Consider the following 23360-nt stretch of genomic DNA (forward strand, 5'->3'; position numbering starts at 1 on the left):
TGAAGGAGGTGTACAACATATCATGTTTTATTGAACCCTGTAAACACCTGCAAGTCGACTTGCATGCAAGCAGGTTTATGGCTACAGTAAACGTTCAGGCTCGTGGATATTATAAGAAAACAGTTCTGTGTAGAAGAAATGTTGCTAGAAAAAATAGAGTCTCACGTAACATTTGCACTGTGCTTAGCTCTTCTCAAAAAACATAAATAAACAAATAAATAAATAAATACAGAGAAAAATAAATACAATTACACATAACATTTGTACCCATACAACAATAACTCTGTAGCTCTGCACTGATAAAATAGACCAAAAGCAGAGATGGGCAGTATTTCAATTATATGTATTTAATTACTTTTAAATATTTCTATTTAATGTCATTTTATTCTTAAATAAGACACGTTTCTTCCCTGTGTTTGAACTGCAGAAGAAAACTGTACAACTGATTTGTGTCTTTTGAACTTTGGTCTCAATTTTAAAGCAGTGTTGTTTAGCATGATGAAGAAGTTTAAAGTCAGATGCCTATTGAGGCTACTAAATGCCTTAAATGTGATAATATCAGTTTGTATAGGATGTTGTCATGGTTTAAGGTCTTCAGTTCAGTAATTTCCTGTCTTATTTTGAAAGTTAAATCCTCAGGTGCCACTTTTCCTGCTCACCTGTGTTCTATTAGTGAATCATTCCTGAGTATTAAAGTGTTGTTCACATACTCTTTGTCAATTTGTCTGCGAGTTCTCTCCGTGTCTTGCCTTTGTTACTGCCTGTGTTTCTTGTGTGTCCTTGGTTTGCACTGATTTGTTTGGAATTTTTCTTTTTTCACTTTAGGAATCTGTTTTGTGTTTCTTTTTTTGGTCAGATTTTTGATTACCTGCCTTTTATGGACTGCAGATTTGGTTTCATCTAAGCTTGCTTTTTGTTTTTCAGCCTGTCTGCTCTGTGTGTCTTGTGTTTGGGTTTGTAAAACCCATAACAATGTATCTGTAAGTTACAAATTACTTCCATTTTGATTGAATACATTTTCTTAAACCACTATTTTGTATTTTACTTGAATATATTTGATAAGCAAGTGTTTGTATCATGATATACTTGTGCCCATCTCTGCCAAGCAGAAACATTGTGTAAAGATGTTTGACAATGGAACAGTCTGTGGTTTTATCAGACAGCTTTGGTTCCTTTGATGTTTTCATTTTACTAGCCTCGAGGGGGCTCATAACACATCTTATTCCACATAAGATAGACCACAAACTTCAAAGCTCATGATTATTATCCTTCCTCTGATCACTGCTTTATCTACACATGGAGAACTAAACAGGAAGCACACACCAGACCTGACTACACCACCTATTAGCTTAGTGTCGATGAACCAATGCATCTACAGTGAGCAGACTTATCACTCGGAAAAAGCAAACCGATAACTTGAATTGACAACCAAGAAGACTGATCACCATAATAGACAGTCAGCTTTACCCTGTAAACACCTAAATGTGCTGCATGATTTTACATGATTCCCAGTCTTAATCGTCAAGCATTAGTCAGAAATAGAAGACATTTCTTTAGATTCAGAGTAGTCAAGAAAATAGAACTAATTTAGTGCCCTGTGTCATAGTTGTTTGCTTGCAGTACAATCAAATCATTAAGCATATAAAATATTTTTGGTGACCTGAAGGTAATGTGTACAATAATGTTTGTAATAAAGTGTATCACACCACATATAAGCTGGCGCTGGCAGTGTTGTCGAATATCTTAAAGATTAAGAGGATTTGTGCTTTCATTAGACTGCCTCTACTCCACTCCACTCGGTGTATCTTGGGAGTCTGAACATGTACGCTGGCATTTCACCGACTGGGATGTGTTGTCAAGAGATGAGAGTTGGGAGTCAGGAGGGGCAGTAGGTATAATCTCTAGTTTGATTTCTGGAAAGGTCCGGTCAGGGAAGATGCTCCGCAGGTGCTCTTCAAACAGCTCCTTAAGCCTCCTGCCTGCCATGGTGGACTCTGTGTCGGCCTGCAGTGCGAGCGGAAGCAAGGATGAGGGCATAACATTGAATAAAAACTGACGTGTACTGCTAACAATCTTTCTACAGTACCTCACTAAGGACCGCACAGTTTCCAAAGACAAGCCTGATGTCTGATATAAACTCAACAGGGCTCTGGTAGCACGGACTCTGCTGAGCCTCCAGTCGTTTTTTCACAGTGGAGAGCTTCACTGGTCGCTTTATAGTTGGCTTGTTGTTAGCACATACCTACAGTATTTAGAAAGGAGGAGATAATTAAACAATAAAACTTCATGAGAAGGTGTTGAAGTAAAACCATGATTAATATCCTGTATTTATGTAATATGACATGTCAGCATTGTGCACAAGAGGCTATTGATTTTTACCCCAATTTCTTATGTGAAGGTTTAGAATAAACACAGGGTATATCAAGCAAAAAACAGTTACAGTGATACAGTTACTGATACAGTTTTCAGTCTTCATGTCCATCCTCTCTGTGCAATAACACTACATGGTCTGTGTAAGCAAGAAAAACATTTGTATATCTGCAGTATCTGAATAAAGCTGTGCTGCTTCTCATTTACAATTTCTATGTCTTCACTGATAGGCATGGCTTACCCCGGAGCCAAAACAAGATATATATCTAGATGAGAATCCACTGAATTGAGCACTTGAAAGGCTATTGTGTCCACATGAGACACAATTCGTTACCATGTTATGATTAATTTGAGGGCAGGAGATGGGGGTACAGACTACAAAGAGCAGCCACAACAGAGCAGGGGCCTCAAAAGCCTTAAATCTTGTCTCAGTTTAGGATAAAATTTTGGATTTTTGCTTTTTGTGAAACATGCTTGCTGACTGATTTTAGTATTTCAGTAAACCAAGCGCTGTGGCCACAGAAATCAAGTAGCCCCCTGACTGTGTCTAACATTTTCTCCAAGCTCCCTAGCAGTCAAGAGTGGCTTCGGAGTGACACGGAGAGGAGCTGCAGCAAGCATTGTGGGAACGATAAAGATGGCCAACAGCTCAGTTTGTTTCCCGGGGAAACTACAGCTCACATTTTGCTGTGTCACCACCGTTACTGGCTGTTTGTTTTATTTCTCTCTCCTTCTCTCTCTCTTATCCATAATGCCTATGTCTTTGTTTGATGCCAACTGTTCAACGGTAAGCAAGGCTGGTCTGTTGTGCTTGCTCTCACATGCTATATTTCATGCGCATGAATTGATCGAAACCCGGGAACGAATTTAATCTTGTGCACATGGAATAACAGTTTGAGCGCACACTGTAGTAAAACATGGCCTCAATGTTTTTTTTCTTCCTCTGGCCACTTAATGGCTCCTTAGCATACTAAACATAATTAAAATTACAGTTACAGTAACTCCATGTGACATTAATCCTGTGAACTGTAGTCAGCAATGCTTCCAGACTCACCGAGGGGGATACCGGCTCTTGAAAGTATGAACTCAGGTCACTGCAAAACAAGTGCAGCAACAGCCTCTCACACTTCTGCAGCAACAGAAAGAAAGATATCTGACTTAAGACATGTCAACTGAGAAACCACATACATTTCTCTATTCTACAGTCTAATACATCTCCTTAATTAATCATTTGGACCTGACACACGTATCATATTGGTGAGCTTTGTGTGAGCATTGTTGCCATGCCATTGTATAAAAAAGGGAAATTAGATATTTTTTACTACTGCTTTCATTACATTGTTTTTCTGCTATTAAGTATAGTTGCCGGAATTAATAAAAACAATATTGTTGCGAAGAGAAAGTTAATAAAACGGTAATTTGTGGCAGTTCATAACCTATAGAGGGCAGCATGACTGCTTAATGCTGCACACTATACTGGACTCGCTACTCTTCGCTGTAGTTATCGTTGGCTGTAGCAACTAGCTGCCTTTAGCGAGCTGCTAAGTTAGCCGTGGAGTCAGCAATTTGAATTCAGTTTGGCGTATATTTAAATTTTTCTGTTAGTTAAGTAAATAATATACATTTTTTTAGTTTATCTTGTTTACTTATTAGACTGAGTAGCAAAGTACTACTTTTACATCCCCCAGCTGAAACTATGGAGTTATATTCAGACACTGAATGTCTTGTGCTTGACGTTCAAATCCACACCAATAAACAAGGAAGACATACATTTGTCATGCTAGTCAATGTCTGAGGGATTGTGAGCAGCAACCATCTCCTACACCTTCATTAATGAAGAAACAGGACGAGGGCACTGTAACATATACGACTATAATAAGCCCCACTAACAAGCTCCAAAAGATTATACACAAGGATAAAGATATTCAGCCATATTTTGGGAAAACGTGACTGTTCTTGCCATGGATGAAACTACAAACTTTCAAATCTACAAAGGCAAGGTGTTTGCTATCCAAAAAACAAGAGTACTGACTCGTTTGTCCTCAGGGAGAAATCCTCCTTCAGAATTTGGCTCCTTCTTTACTGTTTTGGCTTCAGGTTTGCTTTCGTACTCCATCTCAGGCACTAACGGGTCACGGCAGAAAGAGCAGAACCATCCCCCGCTGAAAAGAGACAGTCCAGAGACTAAATACAAAAGCCAGTAAGCAGGAATATGAACAAGTGCATAATGCAGCTGTCAGAGAAACCTCAAACACAGACCATAATTCTTTTTTTCTAGTATAAACATAACATTTTAAAATATTATGGTGTTTCCATTTGTGACCAGTGCTTAATACAATTCCCTTGACAGAGCTTGCCTGGGAGATTTGAGGAGAGTTGGGACGTGGCATGAAAGGTGAAAAGCCTTGGGACACTTATCGCAGCACAGCAGCTCTCCCCCGGTCCGACACACAGCACACAAGACTTCACGAGCGTCTTCCAGGACAGATTGGTGCTGCTCTACCTGCTGTTCTCCTCCTAGTGAGCGGATACGATTTGGAGCATTAGTACCCTGGTACCACTGACTGCTTCGAGGCTGTGAAGGGCTGTGGAGTTTGTCGTCTATGCTTTGAAGAGGAGTTGGATATTTGTTCCCCTCGTCTTGGGCACTGATTTGGGGTTGGTCTCCTGTGCTGTCAGGGAGGTTCGCTCTTTGGTTGGCTTGTACCTGAAATCCCCAAACAGACAGAAGAAACATCTCTGAAAATATTGTAACCAATACGTAATAATTGGACTCAAGTTTGAGCTTCTGTGCCTGCATAGACAGTTTGAAGTTTTGTTTTTTTCTCCAAAAAACAGGTTTAGATGATCTAGCTAAGCTGTCAGCTTGTTTACATCCTGTCTCCCAAGTACAGTGTTATGATGATATGATTAGAAATTATTAGAAATGATGATATTAACTCAAAAAATAAGACTGAAGCTGTAATAAACTGTAAATTCCCTTCCCTAAGTCCAGTCTTAAGGATTTAGCGGCATCTAGTGATGAGGTTGCAGATAGCAACCAACTGAATACTGCAAACACCCCCACCCAAGTCTACAGGTTATCGGGAATAGTAATTGGGCAATAACAATAATTTATTGTCTCCTTACGTAGCTGCCGTCATCGTCTGGCTCGTCTTTGATAACTATGATGGGCCCTGGTGACAACATTCGTCTTTTCTTAACAACTGGGCCCCTTTCTCCACTAGCCTGGTGTGTTTCTGGAGGTTTCCAGGAAACAGTCCTTGGGAGCAAAGCAAGAGCCAATTAGAATAAAGCAAAAAAAAAACTCAAGCATAGAGGGAAACTGGTGATATCAAGGCAGTGCTGTTCAGAGCTACACAACAGAGAAAGAGAGAGAGAATCTGTGTGTGCACAGCTGTCTCCCTACCCTGGTTTCCCCTCCTGGGATACAGCAGCGTACCCTGGTGAATTCGGCTGTCCTTGCACTTGATGAGAGAAATAAAAATCTGTTTTCCGAAATTAAGAACACAGGAATACGTGCAGTCTGCAAAAGGAGACGTGACACTGATGGCACAGACATACCATTTCTGTGTGGCAGAGAAGGCGGCAGGCTATGGGGATAGTTTGGTTTCAGCATGTATATTGGACCACCTGAATCACTCCTCCTGTTCAGATATGTGGGCTCAATCTAAACACAGCATTGCATGTTGTTTATTACACTGTAAATACCATGCAGATCAATACAGTTTAATGGATGAAGTCACTTGCCGTGTGTCGCGATTGAGGCGAACTGACGCCACCGTTGACTGGCAGTGGTGTCATATGGGTGTACAGAGGTGGAGAGGAAAATACGTCCACAGGTTTGGGCTGGTAGCTGGAGCTGCTTCCTGTTCCCCTCAGAGGCTACAAATGACAGAAGTAGAAACAGACGGATGGATAGAAATGCTGCCATTGTTTTCATGCTACGTTCCTGTCAGCATCTATAAGCATGTGATGATGGAGACTGGAGATGAAAGGGTGCGCTTTCAATACTCTGTTTGCCGGCTGTGTGGCCTCAACGTCTCCTGACAAAAACCAGAACAGAGGACTAAACCATAGACAAAACACTGAAAAGTTCCAGTCTGATCTGCCCGAGATGTATTTTCAGTCCATTCTAGCTTTAAAGCTTGCGGGTGCAGCGGGTGATCACTGTCCTCCTACAAAATGTATGAAAACATACAGTATAGCATTTCCATAAAATTTTTAAATGCATGTGTCTAATTTAGTTCCTTTAAACACTTTCAAAACCATACCTACATTTCTAATGTTTTAACGCATTACAAAACTCATAAAAAAATGACCAACCATTGTCTCAATCTGCCTCTTACTATGACAACAGGGTCCTACTCAATAGCATTACATTTTCTGCAAAATATCTGTTATTCAACGTGACATTATACATCCATAAAATCTGATCAGTCAACACTCACGTTGAGTTTGGAGTGTCAAACTTTTCTTATTAAAGATATTTAATGTTAATAAGAAACACTTGGCAACTGATACTGAAATTTTGGGGCCGATGCCAATATTGATATTAAGGAATGAAAAAATTCTGATACCTACATACTGGCCAATGTTCCTGTACACACATAACATATAAACACATATTTTTTTGCAATCATCCCTCAAATGTGGTATCAAACACTTGACACGTGACATAGGTATGCAGGCCTACATAATGAAGGCAGGATACTCATACAGCTTAACAATAGACTTTATTGTTCTAAATGACACCAGTGCACTAAAACAATAAACTTTACTGGGAATATTATGATTACAAATTACCCCAATAATCTTCTTTATGTAAAGTAGACCAATGTTTTTTTTTGGTTGTATGTAATCATCTACTTGGTAATTCTGAGGTAATCGGTTTCCTGACCTTTTAAAGTAAAGTCAACTTTTAAAATGTACCATGTACGTTCTGTAAAAAAAAGGTTTTCATATCGGAAACATATACACAATCCCGATTTATCTGTGATACACTAGTATGGGTAGATATAATGGACCGGCTGCTATATTGGTAGGGCTCTACTTAAGATTTAAAATGTGAACGTTTTCAAGGGATTTAATACTAACCACCTTTTATAGATTCCAGCAGTCACTGCATTTGCAAACCTTCCAGGAGGCCATTACTTTTAATTTATTTCACAACACTATGAAAATTAACTTGCAGAGATTTTGAAACTCGTCCCATCATGTCAGCTTTTCTATTCATCAAAATTACATGAACGCTATGAGGTCATCTGCAAATTAATCTGCACTTACGGCTGCTCTGCGACACAAAAAATAACTCTGGAGTAAAATAAAAGCAGACATTGCTGCACACTGTAAATTACGAGCTTGATGATTATCCTTAAATCTCTTTAAGCTGATTGTACCCCGTTTGAGAGTTCATTATGCAGCTATACTGTAACAGCTTGTTCACATCTGTGCGATACAACTTATGTGTGCATTTCACACACCGGCATGTCCTGACTGAGCCTATACTTCAGAGCTGAGCCAAAACACCCTGTGCACTAGACTAAACAACTTGGATGACGAGATATTATCAAGCCTCTCTTATGGAATCTTGGGTCCGTCTTCTGTCACATGTTGGCTGCTCTTGCACTGCAGATTTGGCTGTTTTTATTGTATGATTTTGAGTCATAAGCTTGTCCCAGACTCAAATCCATCTTGACAAGGAAAGACATAAATTGCCCGGGATGTGAAGGCTGTCAGCTCTATTTAGGACAATGCTATCTGCTGTCGGTGCTTGTTAAGAGGGCTTGTCAGTCAAACGGACACGAGCACACATGCACACTTGCACACTTGCACAGTGAAACACACACTAACCTGGGGAGGAAACCCAGGGCTCGGTAAGCTGCTGGTTGGGCTGACGTGGCTGGGAGGAGGCCCCATTAACCTGCGGCCTGGTTGGGGAGGCATACTGTGGGAGGGAGAGCCTCCTTGCAGGGGCCCTGGGACGGTTCTCTGCAGTCGGACGCTCTGGTACCACGGCCACGGTGGAGGAGGTGGTTGGGGCTGCCAGTGGGCCTGCGGGTTGAGCTTGTCCACCTGCATCTGGAGCTGAGCCAGAGTATTATGGGGTGCGCCCAGGGCAAAGCTGTGGGGCGAGCCTGAGGGGCCCTGCCCAGGGTGGGAGATCTGATGAGGGATACCCTGAAAACCACCCAACTGGGGGCCTGGTACAGTCTCCACCACTAAAGAGCCTGAGGGAACATACACACAGAGATGGGATGAGCATAACAAGTAGGGATGGAAAATACACAATACAGACAAAACTTGTGCAGAGAAGTGTGGGAAAGAGCAGGTTTGGGCAGTAATGAAGTTGAAAGTTTAGGAAACTTTGAGGTTTATAAAAGGAGAAAACAAGTCAAGTATGGAGGCAACTAATGATAACTATTAACTCATTGATCATACTAACAATTAATCTGTGGTAAATGCTTTAGATTAGTTCAATGTGATGCTTTCAAATGGCTTGCACTTACTCACAGTGGGATTTCTGCTTGACAAAACCCAAATCTATTTGATTTTAACAATTAATTGGTTGCTGATTAACTTCCTGTCAGCTGACTCTTTAAAAAAATCTCATATTTCAGCACAATAGTAGAGCTACAAATGCCCAGCACTGGTAAGTTCTGGACACTGAATCTTTGTGAGATGTGTCCCCTATTCAGCATCCTTCATTCAAACGACAAGGGAGATGCAGCAGGCCTCTGGTAAGTGGTGTGATTTGCTCGAAGAAAGTGGCTGCAAGCGATGGAAATACTTGAGTTTTATTACATCTCAGAATCAATCATCCACTACCCGCTGAGAGGATGAGATGACAAGCCCCAACCTCTGAAAGCAAGCAACAATAAAAAGGGATTTGGGGAAAACTGTGAAATCCAGAAGGAGCTGGTGCTGGTGGGAAAACCTCTTCTGATAGCATGTGTAATATTCACTATTCCATTTTGATGTTGTTCAGAGAGCATGACTATTGAATCATACAGTTTTGAAAGTGAAACCGGAGAATCATGAGTGGCAAATAATAAAGGCATGTGACTAAATATCATTGTATTATTGCAGTTTCTCCAAGGTTTCTCTCCTGACATAATCTGCTGCTGTGTTTACTGTCAAGTTTATATTGCCGAGCTGGTGTTGTTCCTGCAACATCGTAATTGGTTTACCTCCAGGACCATCACTGCAACCGACCAGTCACGTTGGTGTGATGTAATAGCTTTGCAAGTAATGTTGGTGTTGTTGCTACAACATCATAATTAATGTTGCTCCAGGACCATCAAAGTCCATTTTGGGGACAGGTTGTGGTGGATGAATGGTTTGAGTGCAGGACTTTCATCCAGGAGATAGAGGTCTGTGTCCCACATGAGACATGTTATCTTTTTTTTTTTTTTTTTTGACCGATGTGACTTATTATTTTCATTTTTATTTGCTTTTTAATTATTTTCAGTTTTCTGTTACATCATAGTAAGGTATAGGCAATAAAACTACTGGGATAGCTTTAGGAAAAGATCAGAAAATTCACAATGTTGACCATGTTCTCCCATGTTGCACATATATATACTGAAGTTAGCATGCTAACCAAATAGCCCAGCCTCCCCTGTCTCGTAATACCACTCTGAGCTCCCAGTCTTGACTGCTAGCTGCACAGCTAATTGAGCTAAACGACTTAACTAGCCAATGCTAGCCACAGTTAGCAGCAGTTAATGGTTACTCTGGTGATATGCTGCCACCTATTTGTTTGGAGTGACCTGACAGGTGGCCAATTCTTACATATTGCCCCTTGAACTCAGAGAGTTCAAAAATATTCTTAAAAGTATCCTGTAATACAGTAAACTTGGGTGAGTTTTAAAGGTATCAATAGCCACTTAAACAGTGTCCAGACTAACAGTTCTACATAAGCTTCTTTAAAAGACATATTTGTTTGTCTTACCCAGATCAACATTTGAGGCCCAGTAAGAGGATCGACACTGGAAGCGCACAGTGCTCTGTGGTACAAACGAGGTACTACATTTTGCCCGCAGGAGGTTTCCAATCTGAAACAGAATCTGCAACAGAAGGGACGTCATTAATAATTTTTTGAGGAGAACACTTGAGACAAAAGGCATATGTTCCCACTTCACCACGTCCAAGATAGAGTAGGCTCCCAACAAAGCTGTGTCGAGCTTCAGTTTGGAAAAAACAAGACTGTGATGATGAGATCATGAGATGATGAGCGAATAAAGGATCGGACAGGTCTTACCAAACGTTTACAATACAAGAAGGCCGTGCCCCCGCTCCTGGCCGTGGCCCATTTGGTGAAGTTGATGACATGATCCAGGTGTCTGGATAGATAGCCGATGTCTTCCTGTTGTTTTCGCAAGACACTCTCATGATCCTTTGTTACAGCCTGGAAAACATGAATAAATGAACATCTGCAGTATTCAAACAGCTTGAGGGCATGTGCTCTGGGCCTCAGGGTAAAACAGTCAACTGAGCATGCAAGCAAGTAATGTTCTAGTGGATTCAACAACACAGCAAAGCTACAGGTCTACAGCATGTGGTAAAACTAATATATAACAGGGTTTTGTTATATATATCTAAAATATATCGCCATACCTCAAGTTGATTCATTAGCATCTTGCCCTTCTTGTTTATCTCAACAATCAAACTGCAGACAGATTTCTTTATTTCATTATGAACCGACGAACGGTTCTGATCAGCCTGAAGGAGCCTGAAAAACATACATTATGACCATCAATGAGCGTTCAGATTTGACTAAGTATATCATGAATCCAACAGCACATATTTCCAAACACATTTTGGACAAATCTCATTATTACTGGATGTTTGTATGGATTTATCCTTAAACAGTTAGCCGGTTGTTTACGAGATTTAGAGGTCACATGTAGGAGCAAAATGGCTTTCGTTCTAAACAGTTTCGTAATCTATGAGTGCATTCAACTTTTGTTTAAATTTTGCATTCTCCACATGTGCAGCCCTATGTGGAAATACATACCCATTGTTTATGGAGTTTGATACGTCCTCAATCATTTTCCTTTTCTCCTGCAGCTGATGGGTCATGCTCTCCATGTGCTGCTTGTGGTTTTTATACGCGTCCTCAAGGAACTGGTAACTAATCCAAAAGGAACAAGAAGTCAGTGGATACATTATAAAAAGTTAACACTGCTCTCCTACGGTAATTTAACCCCTTTATCTCCTCAACTGGATGATATGGATGATGGGACATCAACTGAACTAGGGGTTCAGTGACACCTCTGCAGGGTGCATAATACCAGTAGCTGTGGTTACATGGACAATATTTCTTTAATCTCACTGAAATCATTCTGATAAAAGGTTGCCAAAAAATGTGATCCGATAAGATGTGTGTTTACATGCCCCAAAGCATTTTATCAGAATTTAACCTTTTTTGACATGCGCAAACTGGTCTGCCTGAGGGGAGGAAGTTTTTTTACAACTTTATCGAGAAAATTAAATGCAATCATTGATTCATTCACTCTGCCTGTTGATATATTTTTCAAAATGGACCCACGTCGTGCCCTTGGAGCAATATTTACATTTCTGGCTCAGTGGATTCCTGCTTCATTCATCTTTTCAAACACTGGTTTGAAGAACATGTTTCAAGCCTTTCAACCACTGAGTTCAACAATCCTTAAATCTAAGACGCCCAATAAGAAAGTTGTATTAATTAATTTTTTTTCCAACTTGAGAAAAACGATCAGATTAAGCATTTAGATGGCTGAGGTGCTAATATTTTCTTATTGAATGGATTATTAGAGGTTCACACCACCTTTCTCCATCTGATTAAAAGTGTATTCAGTTACTTCCGATTAAGTGGGTTATTTTTCTGATTATTAGTGGAATAAAGTCCATTGAAACACAGCTCTTATGGTTGAAATCAAAATCAGTTTGAAATATATATTAATATCTATATCTATATCTATATCTATATATATATCAATGTTTTAATACAGAAACAAATGTCAGATAGTTTATATTATATGTTTATGTTAATTACAGTGCAATGTCAAACAAAACTGCAATTTATAAATGAGTGTATGAACCTTAGTGTGATATGATTATATTATATTGTAAACTGTGACCGTACTTGTGGTCCTTGTGTTTGACTAGTTGGCAGTCACGACAGGTTAGCAGGTCACAGGTCTCACAGAACAGCTTCAGCGGCTCTTGTTTGTGGATGTCGCAGAACATCGGCCTCTGAGACGACACAACGTGGACCTCTGGAAAACAACAGAAGGATCAACATTTGGCCCTTCATGCAGGGCACACAACAATAGGGCTGTGTCGTAGACTGTCGAGCTCAAGCTAATGCTTAAAGTAATGCTTACAGGAGCTGTATGTTCATTTTGTAATACAGATAACTTAGATATAAACTTGCAAACATTGCATGCAGAAGTGTAGCATAGAGTATTATATTTTTTTTCAAGATAAAGGCCTGAATATTGTAATGAGCAGGTTTTAAAGATATATAGTTATTGCAGTAGTAGTTCACCTCTGAAATTAATATAATTCAGGGAAATCTTTTTCTGCAAATTGCCAAGTAACTTCTGGTCTAACATTCATAACTGGACACCCTTAGCAACAAGCCTCCGGCTTTTCTTCTTTTCAAACTTAATATTGTAACTCAATTTGAATTCTACTGAGCGACTGTAAATGTGTTGCATTATTTAACCGGGTGAGAAGGTTCAATCTGCACACAGTCCCACAAAATTGCTTTAAAACTGGATAAGCTGAGACTTTAAAAATAAAATGCATATTTATCACTTGCTCTTTCAAAAATACACTTGGGTTGCACTGTTTAAGTTTTACCATCCTAGGTTCAGTGTCACAGTGGTTAAGAATGTAAAATATTGCTGTAAAACCGAAATGCCAACCATGTAAGATTTTATTTTTCACATACTGTATGTCTCATGAACTGTCCTAAAAGAGTAGGCGTAGGAGTCATAGAAACACCACAGGTATTTCACAGCAGGTAATGAACTAGATCAGCATACCTTGCGACACTTCTGCCTTCTGCCTGATGGTGTGGTCTCTGGTGAATTTCACTCTTTGGTGGGCCTCCACACAGGTGGCACAGAGGTACTCAACACAGTTCACACAAAACCCGGCAGCTTCAGTGTTGTCGTCACAGGTCATACAGAGCTGCATGTAAGACAAGCATCAGTATGGAGGCCCATTCTCATCAGTTGAAGAAAAGAAATGATTTGAACTTTTATAAAACAATGTTCCTAAGGTAAGACATAATCATCCATCATAAATATCACTTTTTGTTTTATGATTATGACTTTTAATCTAATAATTGGACCTTTTTATCACATAATTTTACTTTTCGATTTTATAATCTAATTTATTATCACAAAATTTCAATGTTTTTTGCATAATGGACTTTATTTAATAATAATGACCTTTTCTTCTCATAGTTTTGACTATTTATCTTATATTTATGATTTCTTATCTCATAATTATGACTAACTATGGGATCAAACTTAGTTTTCATCTTTTTTTTTTTTTTTTAAACTGGCAGGAATGGGCTTCCATACATCAGAGGCTGATAATCTTAGGCAGGAAACAAGAGGAACTGTTGGTCTTGTGTGATCAATGCAAACACAATTAGATCTGAGCTACAACAATGATGTCAGGGATTTTATAGCCATTTCAGTAAAAACTAGAAACAAGGCTGCCCCCATATGGTAGCACACTCTGTCACCAACCTGGACTGTCCTCTCCACTGTGCTGCTGGGAGCCTCAACCGAGTCCTTCACGAACACGTTTTCCATCACATCTACCTCCATACACTCCTGCCTGCACACCGGACAGCGGATCACATTCACTGCGACAACAGAATCACACATTTAACATCACATTTCTATGTGACACACGACAGCAAGGTAGCCTATTTTTAACCAGAAGCAGCTCAGGTGTGTAAAACGCGTGCCTTTAAAACACGCCAGCTTTAAAGAGCCACGATGGATTTACACCTTCTCGCATGCAGAGAAGATCACAATCGATCCTTGCCCCATCTGTTTGTTTGTAAACAAAGTGACTCACGTGGTTTGCTCGCCCTGTCAGCCTGCTGGGAGTTTGGCAGCGGCTCCGTCATGGCCAGATTCCTCGAGGGTGAGGGCAAACATTTCTTGCAAAAGGAGTGCAGGCACGGCAGAAGTTTGGGCTCTCGGCTGTGAAAGTTGAGGCGGCAGACGGGGCAAGTGTCCAGGTAATTGTGTCCGGTCGCTCCGGACTTCTCCTCGTGCACCGGCATGCTCTCAGCCTCGTTCTCCACGACGACGACAGCTGCGGCGTCCCCCGCCAGCTCCTGCTTCCCCGTGCGTCCGTCCATTTCCTGCACTTTTATCCTCCTGTGCTAGATTTCTCCGACGCAAGATGTTCCCCACAGGTGAGAGCAGCAGACCAGGCTCAGGAGGAGTCATTTGCCCGATGAGAGCATCTTGTCACACCTGCGTTTTCCTCTCCGAGCTCTCCCGATGTATATATGCCTCCGCTCACACACCTATCCATACAGCGACCATGTATCGACCGCAGCACGTAGTAAAAAATACAATACCTCCGCGTGAGGGTGTCGCACGCCCGCGTGCCGCAGCTGTTGTTCAAATTGCACCGCACGAGCGCGTTGCGGCACGAGAGGGGTGGGGTCAAACTGCGCGCGGTCTGATAAGGAGGACAACGTCGGGAGAGACTGGGGACAAACTCCACCTGTCTGATGATGACCACGTGCTTGTGACTCTGAAAGTTAAAATCAGTATCATTACTGTAGTTAATTACTCAGATAGTACTTCGTTACACTTTAATTGCGTTACATTTGGCACTACATCCGTCTGACCTAAAAACTCTAGTTAATGATCACTGGGACCTAAATGGCATCACCTCTTCTATATAGTAACTATCATTAATGAATGGTACATTTATAGTTAATTCAAATTGAGTTGATAGTTAAAGGTGCACTACGTAGTTTTGGGGAAGAAGATCTTCATTGACTGATTTTTTTTCATGCCCAAACAAACTAAATAAACAACTAAATGACTGAATAAGCAAACTGACCTTAAAGGAAAACACAATTTCATATTGTTTTACTTTGTTTATATTTGGCGGACCCTGCCACCTTTCTAGCTTCAAACAGTGTTCTTATTGTCATCTGAGAACAGCTGGCCCAGCTGACATTGGGCGAGCGGCGGGCTACACCCTGGATAAGTCGCCAGTACACCACAGGCTGACGTAGGAACGCATAACATTCACGCTCACATTCACACCTACGGGCGATTTAGAGTGACCATTAACCTTGCCCCAGCCAGGTTTTGGAGCCAGAAACTTCTTGCTGTGAGGCAACAGTGCAAACCACTGCACCACTATACTGCCAAACAATGAAATGCTTTGCATATTGGATAATATTTACACAAGATTATGAAATGGGGAAAACATTTCCGCCTGGAATCAGCCCTCTAACTTGACTATTTTCTTTTAAAACTGTATAACAATTGTGTTCACTGAATCAGTCATCCTTATCTGCCTGTTTTTTTCTGCGAATGCTCTCTAACATAGTGCATGGTAGTTCAAACATCAGGGCTCAAGGTTCATGGTCACTTAATAAATTAGCTACTAGGTTGGCTGTGGAGCACTTCAGTCTATCCACATTTTCACACACATGAACCTGACTGCAGAGAGCCACGGGATCCCTCTTAGTGATGGAAACTGTATACCACTACTGGGATTGGGCACCTATGGGGACCCTCGAACGGTGAGAAGAATATAATGTGTGTCTATAGGTTTAGGTGTTTGTGAACAAGGCTTGTTTATGACTGCGCCACCAGGAGAGCTGTCCGTAATGGAGGAGTGCCTGTGTTTATTGCTTGCAGCGACTCGACGTACATTAAAAGGTGTTTTAAATGTTGCTGAAAAAAGTGATTAAATCAATCGAACAGTAATGCATGTTTGCACAAATAGCAGCACAACTCGACCAAATGAGGTCAAATACTGTTTACCTTTTCTGTGGATTTTCCAACAGACACCCAAAGGCACAGCACTCGATTGTGTCAAGCTGGCCATAGATGTGGGTTACAGGCACTTTGACGGGGCATTGGTGTATTACAATGAGCATGAAGTGGGTCAAGCCATTAGAGAGAAGATTGCCGATGGAACCGTGAGAAGAGAGGACATTTTTTATTGTGGAAAGGTAATAGGCTTTGTCACATGTCATGTGTCATGTCATAAGGTCTATGCATTGGACATTTCAACTCTGCAAAACGGTTTCCTAAAAGCAGAAACATGCTTTGCTCCATGTTAACTTCATTGTTATGTTTTTCAGTGCTTCTCTGTTGTCTTCCTCAGCTCTGGAACACCTTTCATCCACCAGAGTTGGTGAGACCGACCTTGGAGAGGACACTGAAAACCTTAAAACTAGACTATGTGGATCTCTACATCATTGAGCTTCCCATGGCCTTCAAGGTTGGTGCAGATGGCAGTTCACTTATCAGACAGCCGTCTAGTGTGCGAACCTTGCCCTACACACTTTGACAGAGGTAATGTTTAGTTTGAATAATGTTGTTATAGATTTCCCATGTCTAACAGGGTGGTTTGAAATGAAAAAATGCTTTCAACATGTGCTGATTTAGAAGGGTTTGAAATAAAATTAATAATACAATTAGAAGGATGGAATAATAAAAAACATATTCATGACAGTTTACAACCTAACATACAATGTTTACATGCCTTAATGCTGAAAAAACACATACATTTTCTCAGACTGTCCAGTTTTGCAGCAGTGTGAAATGCTCTGTTTTAGCCCCTGTCTCTTTAAGCCCCCCCCCCAGTCTGCCCTGATTGGTCGGCTTGCACACCCCTGACCCAGCACTGCTAACGACAACAGAGCAGCTGTGCTAAATTAATTCTTATGTGCAAAACCAGCTGATAGGCATTAAATTATGCAAATGTGTGACGTGGTGAAGAAGCATGATGTCACAATGTCACAGAATTACAGGCGGGCCTGCTTACGAGGCGTTTTAGGCACTGTTTTCTGTGGGAGAGAGGAGCTTCCGTTGGTGCAGAGTTTGACCTTTAACTTTCAAGATCTTTTACATGCACAACAACCTATATAAAACATAACACAAACAAACAAACACAAATAAAATCATAATAGGTCTCCTTTATGAAACGAGAGTTAATGTACATTTTTGAACTATGCTTAACTTTTAGCCAGGAAATGAGTTCTATCCAAAAGACCAGGATGGAAAATACATCTACCACCACACAGACCTCTGTGCAACATGGGAGGTGAGTTCTGTCGAGTTTACAATGAATGGTCCTGGTATTTAACTTTCCCCCTACCTATTCATTTTTTGTTTCACTTTTGTTTAGTCTTTCATAAGAACGACTTAGAAACATGACGCACATCAAAACAATTATGAAATGTAAATGCATTCATGTAAGTGGAAAGAGAAACATGTTTCTAAAAGAAAACCTTCACCGCTTTATGATGTGATTGTGTTTTTTGTATTGTATTGCATTAGTGTAACATCATTTAATTCAATTGAATTTGCCCATTCTCCAGCTTGAAGGATCTGCTATGTTTCTCTGCACTTTTGTGTTGCTTGCAATGTACTATGCATCATGAATGTCTTCCAAGAAAATATGCAAGTGATAACAATAAATAAAGAATGAAAAGAAACCATTTTGAAAACGGCATGTAAGTTTTTTTTTTCATATTTGAATGCTGCTGTCAGAACATTCTCTGCTGCAGAAACGGTCAAGGACAGCGTCATAAAACTGTGTTCAAAGATCTGTTTTTTTCCTCATCTCTGTGGTTTATATTTTTCTCCACTATCTCACTGAGTCTGTAAAGATAATCACTATCAGTCTTTGAGAGGATGTAAATCTTTTTTTTTTTGTTGTTCCTCAACAGGCTTTAGAGGCTTGCAAAGACGCAGGCCTTGTGAAATCTCTGGGAGTCTCCAACTTCAACCGCAGACAGCTGGAGCTGCTCCTGAATAAACCTGGCCTCAAACACAAACCCGTATCCAACCAGGTGAGCCTGAATTATCTTTTACCTCTTAGAATTATAGGCTATTGACAGGAAGGTATTTTTTTATCTTTCTTACTTTACGGCTGTTGCAAATTATCTTCTTGCCTTTTAGCAAATATTGTAGCGATAAACTAACGGACTGACAATAAATCTATGAGCTAATTACAGTACTTGATGAAAGGACTCCCCATTACTCAGTGAAATGATCGGAAGCAATTGCAAGTTTATCTGACCTAATTTATAGCTCATAATAAATGCTAATTGGAAGTGACAGTAAATGGTGCAGTATAGCTGTGTATTCTTTGGGTTGCCTATGTAATATGCTTAATACTCAACAGACTTAAAGTGGATGAAACTTAAGGCACATCTCAAGGGGCATCTTTCTTTCCATTCCCACCAATTTATTCTGGCTAGTACAGAGTACAGGCTGCTAATGTGATGTCTGACCACTTTGGGCCAAATTTTTTTTTTCTTCTTCTTTCTCTTATTTACCTGTAGGTTGAATGCAATCCATATTTCACTCAACCAAAGCTTCTGGAGTTCTGTCGTCATCATGACATTGTGATTGTTGGCTACTGCCCAATTGGCTCCTCCAGGGACGCATCCTGGTATGTAGACTTTAAGAGACATGCACTCTTCAAGGTTGGTGTGATATTCTTAAACGAAGGTAGTCGACAGCTGTTGTTTTGTAATGGTTTGTTCCCCCTGGTATTGTAAGCAAGGAAGGGTGAAAAAAATGCAGAAAAAGCATGTTCGGTTCAGTCTTGATATTGAACATTAAGTGAGCAAATGAAACTTCCTGGAGAGACAGTTGATTGTTGAGTCTTATTCCCAGATCATAAAATACTGATGCTTTGGCTTGGCGGCTTGGGTATGAGACTCAATGATCAACTATCTTTATCCAGGGAGTTACATTTTGTTCCATTAATGCTCAATAACAAAAATAAACAAACAGAAAAAGTAGCATTAAACATGACTTTTGTCACTGAAAGAACCTAACCTAGATCATTATTATTTGACAATGTCCAAAATGAAATAAGAAATCAATATTCATGCAACATGTCAGCTGAGTATGTGACAATTCTCTAGCAGGGCATCATTCGTATTTCCTCTGTCTCTGCTTTAGGGTGAATTTGAAATGTCCTCCCATGCTGGAGGACGAGGTGCTTGTATCCATTGGGAAGAAGTACAACAAGAGCAGTGCCCAGGTGGCCCTGCGCTTCAACGTCCAGAGAGGAGTCGTAGTGATCCCCAAGAGCTTCAGCCCTGAGAGGATCAAACACAACTTCCAGGTAGCCCTACCAAGATGCTTTAAATGCTGTGGCATATGAATGAAAACTAATCTTTGTTTCATTCATTTTTGTTTCAGATATTTGATTTTTCGCTCACTGAGGAAGAAATGCAAGCCATTGAAGTGCTGAACAAAAATATTCGTTTTGTGGAGCTGCTGATGTGAGTATAAGCTTTGATGGAAAAATACAGACTCTTAAGTTATCTAAATATTGAGGTTGTAGTTTGTATTATAATGCATTGTGTTGCATTGTTTATAACGTGTAATGCAAGAACACATTTTACTCATCGTGTTCAGACAGGATAACACTTTCTTTTGTTTCAACACAGGTGGAGTGACCATCCAGAGTACCCATTCCATGATGAATATTAATTATATTCTATGTTTTTTTTGTCATTTGCATCATATATGTACATGGACTCTGACTCTTTGTAGCATTCTTGTTGCACCAGTTAGGTTTGCATTGGTACTTTTCCACAATAAACACTAGAGGGCTCCAGCTCACAGTAAATGCACAGGAAATGAATGCTAAGATAACATGCAGCTCAGATGTATGAAGTTGAGTACGAGTTCATGTGAGACTAAAATGAGATTCATGTCATATTTCAAGAGTTTAGTGTTATTTACTACTGATTTAACATTAATTTATACAACTGATTCTATAGGATAAATAAAGTTTGTAAATTAAGACCCTTTGAATTAAATGTGGCAAATTGCATTTGGATGACTGCTTCTCTGGCTTGTCTTTACAATATGATTCAATGTACCATATGGTCAATGTATACTGAATGCACATCAGCTACTAATGGCCATGTGATCACTATGTGTCGGTGCGAAAAATATGGTAACTTAGAGAAGCCAGGTAATGTCCGAGCGTCTTAGGCAGTGCTGCTTGTGCATGGTCGACTGTTGTTTTTACATTTGCATGTGTGTTTAATCATAAGTAATACCAAATGTTTAGGCCTATATAATTGCACTGCAGCCTTTTACTTTAGCAAGTTTTTGCAGAATTCAACCATAACACCACGTCAAGAATTACATATTACATATATGCCAAACTGTTTGCAATAATTTAACGTCACTGATGGGTGTTGCAGGCATCTGCTCTTTGAAGTGCTCTGAGTTTAAAACATATGTTGTCCTGCTGTTCAAACGTTCCCTGAGGAATTTAAGTACCTTGATGAATTACATCTTTGTGGTGACCGACCACAGGGGTGAGTGTTGTAAAAACCCATATATTGGGTAAATAGTCTTCTCAGAAAAAGTACAGCTTGTTAAAAATTGTCAGACTGGTGTACTGTATTTTTAATAATTAAGATGACTGTCAATCTTTTTTTGCATAAATGGTACCAAAAGAAGTATGAAAAAATTTAACAATCATAACAAAAAATTTGTTTTTTGAAATATTTATTGAGAATTTTATATTATAATTTCATATTATTATATATTATCACAATACCATTTGTCATTTATCTGAGGCAGATTGAAAAGCATGGAAGCTTGCAATTCATTCACAACTTCACGCTATCAGTCAAGTCATCAAATAGAGATTAACACTCCTGCTTGACCTGACCATGAGCAGTGCTGTATAAGCTAACATTAGCAACACATGCTCCAACCCTGCCAGTCCGCGCTGATATTAGAGGAGCGGAACAGAGCGCAACAACTTTGCTGCTGGACTCTGGTTAAATTTCAGGCCTCATATGCCATCAGAGGAGGATATGCAACATTGAAATACGTCAAAACGCAGGACTGTCCTGCTCAAATCTGTTCAAGCCGAGGCATCAGTAAACTAGTGATTGTTTTATGTTTGTTTAAAGCAAAGGCCCATAATACATTCAAACAACAGAGAGTTCTCTATAACCCTTGGCTTGAAGTGTGCCCCTAAAAAACCTTTAGAGGGCCATGTTAGCCCTAACACCCTCTATCGCAACAGGAAATTGGAGGGGGTAAGGCTAAGTGTATTGGGATTCATCCCAGATCTCTTCTTGCATTCACTTTTAAGAGCATGGACGACAAAAGCAGAACACTGTCTGTCAGACTTTGATAAGACTTCCCAGGTTAACTCTGAACTCTCTCCGTCTTGTTTGGACAGAGAGGGTATACAAGTTTGATCAGATCCAGTCTGTTTTCACAGTGTTGACACAAGGTGTAATCTTTTGTGTACAGACCTATTACCTACTTCAACCATCATGGCCAGGTTTCCTTTGCTGCCTGTCAGCGGCAAAAGTTTCCACTAGAAAATGAAAGGAAGGAGCAGTCTGCAGTATTTTGCTGGAAATTGGATTGATATTTTATTATAATATGGTCAAAGCGGCCATCTTTTGTTTCTTCTATGCTCATGTCATGTACTTGTTAAGATGCCTCTTACTTGATCATTTCGCGGAAACCCAAAAATGGGGGAAAGAGTGAAGGTATATTAATCTGGTCATCCATCCATCCAAGTTTGAGCTCCCAAACATAATTATAATTTAAAGTAGGTAATCTTTGTTGAATCAAACATCGCCTAATATTAATCATTAACAAGCCCTGTGACTGAGCTCCAAGTCGGAGCAGCTGTGGATTAAATATTAACTTGTCATGCCAGGAGACCGTAAAACCAGATGCTTTCACACATTTCATTTAATGAGCACATTTGAGTTTGATGTGAAGAGACGGGATGGACCCTTCCGAGCAAACCGACTACAATCTGAGCAGTGACCTGTGGCTATACAGAACAGCAGGGAGTAGGAGACAGAATAAAGAAATACAGTTCATTAAGGAGCTCCCTTCTGTTGTTCTGTCTTCTTTTATCTTATTTTGTGCCCCGTGGACCTTTGCAAGCATGACAGGCTCTGGATAGGAACACTTAGAAGAATTGTACGTTTAAGAATTTTGCTGTAAATGACAAAAAAATAAATGTACCTTCTTACAGATCATCCACAATTGTTGTTTTCATAAGTCCTGTAATTGTGATTTTGTATCGTCCTTAGCTTTTCACCTTAAAACACTAATGTCCCATATTTGTCGCCATAGTTTTTGCTTTCACTTTACATGAATTCATCCACCATTGTTTTTATGAAGTCATACCATCTAATGGAATTAGACCTGCTGTTGGTGGTAGTGATGGGTCGCAGCGTCATGTATGTGGCCAGGAGTGATATTCATTCTGAAAACGGCAGAGATTTAAAAAGTAACACGTTCCTGTAGATGAGAACATGTGGCATGAATAAAAGGTTTCAAGGCTTTGTTAACTTATGTTTCATTTATAGTCAGCTGATCCGGAAAAGATTAGCATCAAAAGTCAAAACTGCCTCAAAACTAAAGTCAGGCAGACGGCTTCATTTTTATAGAAAGCTAAGTGTCCGTGTCTTGAATTATAATTTGATTTGAGGTGGGGGGTGGGGAGTTTACAAAAAAAGACCTAACCCTGAAAGATTTGAGAAAGGAAACACAGAAACACATCACTCCCCCCATCCCCACCTCCATAAAGACCCTCTGGATTGTGACCTTCTAACAATTGCCTTGAACCAGACCACTCTGGACCCCTGTGGTGGGAAAATGTTGTGAATGGGCTACTGGGTCTGTGAGGAAAGAATCTAGTCGAGGGAATAAAGACTCTTTTTCGGTGGGCTGAATCAAGAATGT

The 23360-nt window shown here is 40.1% G+C and overlaps 2 protein-coding genes across 3 annotated transcripts; one reads left to right on the forward strand and one right to left on the reverse strand.

Annotated features, from left to right (window-relative positions):
• On the reverse strand, positions 1 to 15040 carry LOC311264470 (transcription intermediary factor 1-alpha-like). Of its 2 annotated transcripts, none has more exons than XM_084365352.1 (18): positions 14461 to 15040; positions 14124 to 14242; positions 13407 to 13554; positions 12500 to 12632; positions 11390 to 11506; positions 10990 to 11104; positions 10634 to 10780; positions 10325 to 10439; positions 8224 to 8600; positions 6121 to 6255; positions 5935 to 6040; positions 5780 to 5837; positions 5500 to 5632; positions 4728 to 5077; positions 4403 to 4532; positions 3425 to 3499; positions 2087 to 2242; positions 1 to 2004 (listed from the first exon to the last, which is right to left on the reverse strand). In XM_084365352.1, the coding sequence occupies exons 1-18, from the start codon at positions 14747 to 14749 to the stop codon at positions 1783 to 1785; spliced, it is 2925 nt and encodes a 974-aa protein (XP_084221478.1). In that variant the 5' UTR covers positions 14750 to 15040; the 3' UTR covers positions 1 to 1782. The 2 variants fall into 2 exon arrangements, with proteins under 2 accessions (XP_084221478.1, XP_084221479.1); XM_084365353.1 differs by having other exon boundaries at positions 14124 to 14214; positions 14461 to 14516.
• A 1029-nt stretch (positions 15041 to 16069) lies between these two features.
• Positions 16070 to 20457, forward strand: LOC311264471 (aldo-keto reductase family 1 member D1-like; the record flags this gene model as incomplete). Its single annotated transcript, XM_084365354.1, has 9 exons — positions 16070 to 16162; positions 16430 to 16597; positions 16753 to 16869; positions 17617 to 17694; positions 18323 to 18445; positions 18941 to 19050; positions 19569 to 19734; positions 19812 to 19894; positions 20063 to 20457. The coding sequence occupies 9 exons, from the start codon at positions 16070 to 16072 to the stop codon at positions 20103 to 20105; spliced, it is 981 nt and encodes a 326-aa protein (XP_084221480.1). The 3' UTR covers positions 20106 to 20457.
• Between the last annotated feature and the right edge of the window lie 2903 nt (positions 20458 to 23360).

This window comes from Pagrus pagrus (genome assembly GCF_965226575.1).
Source record: "Pagrus pagrus genome assembly, chromosome: 10".
In the NCBI taxonomy this organism is placed as follows: Eukaryota; Metazoa; Chordata; class Actinopteri; order Spariformes; family Sparidae; genus Pagrus; species Pagrus pagrus.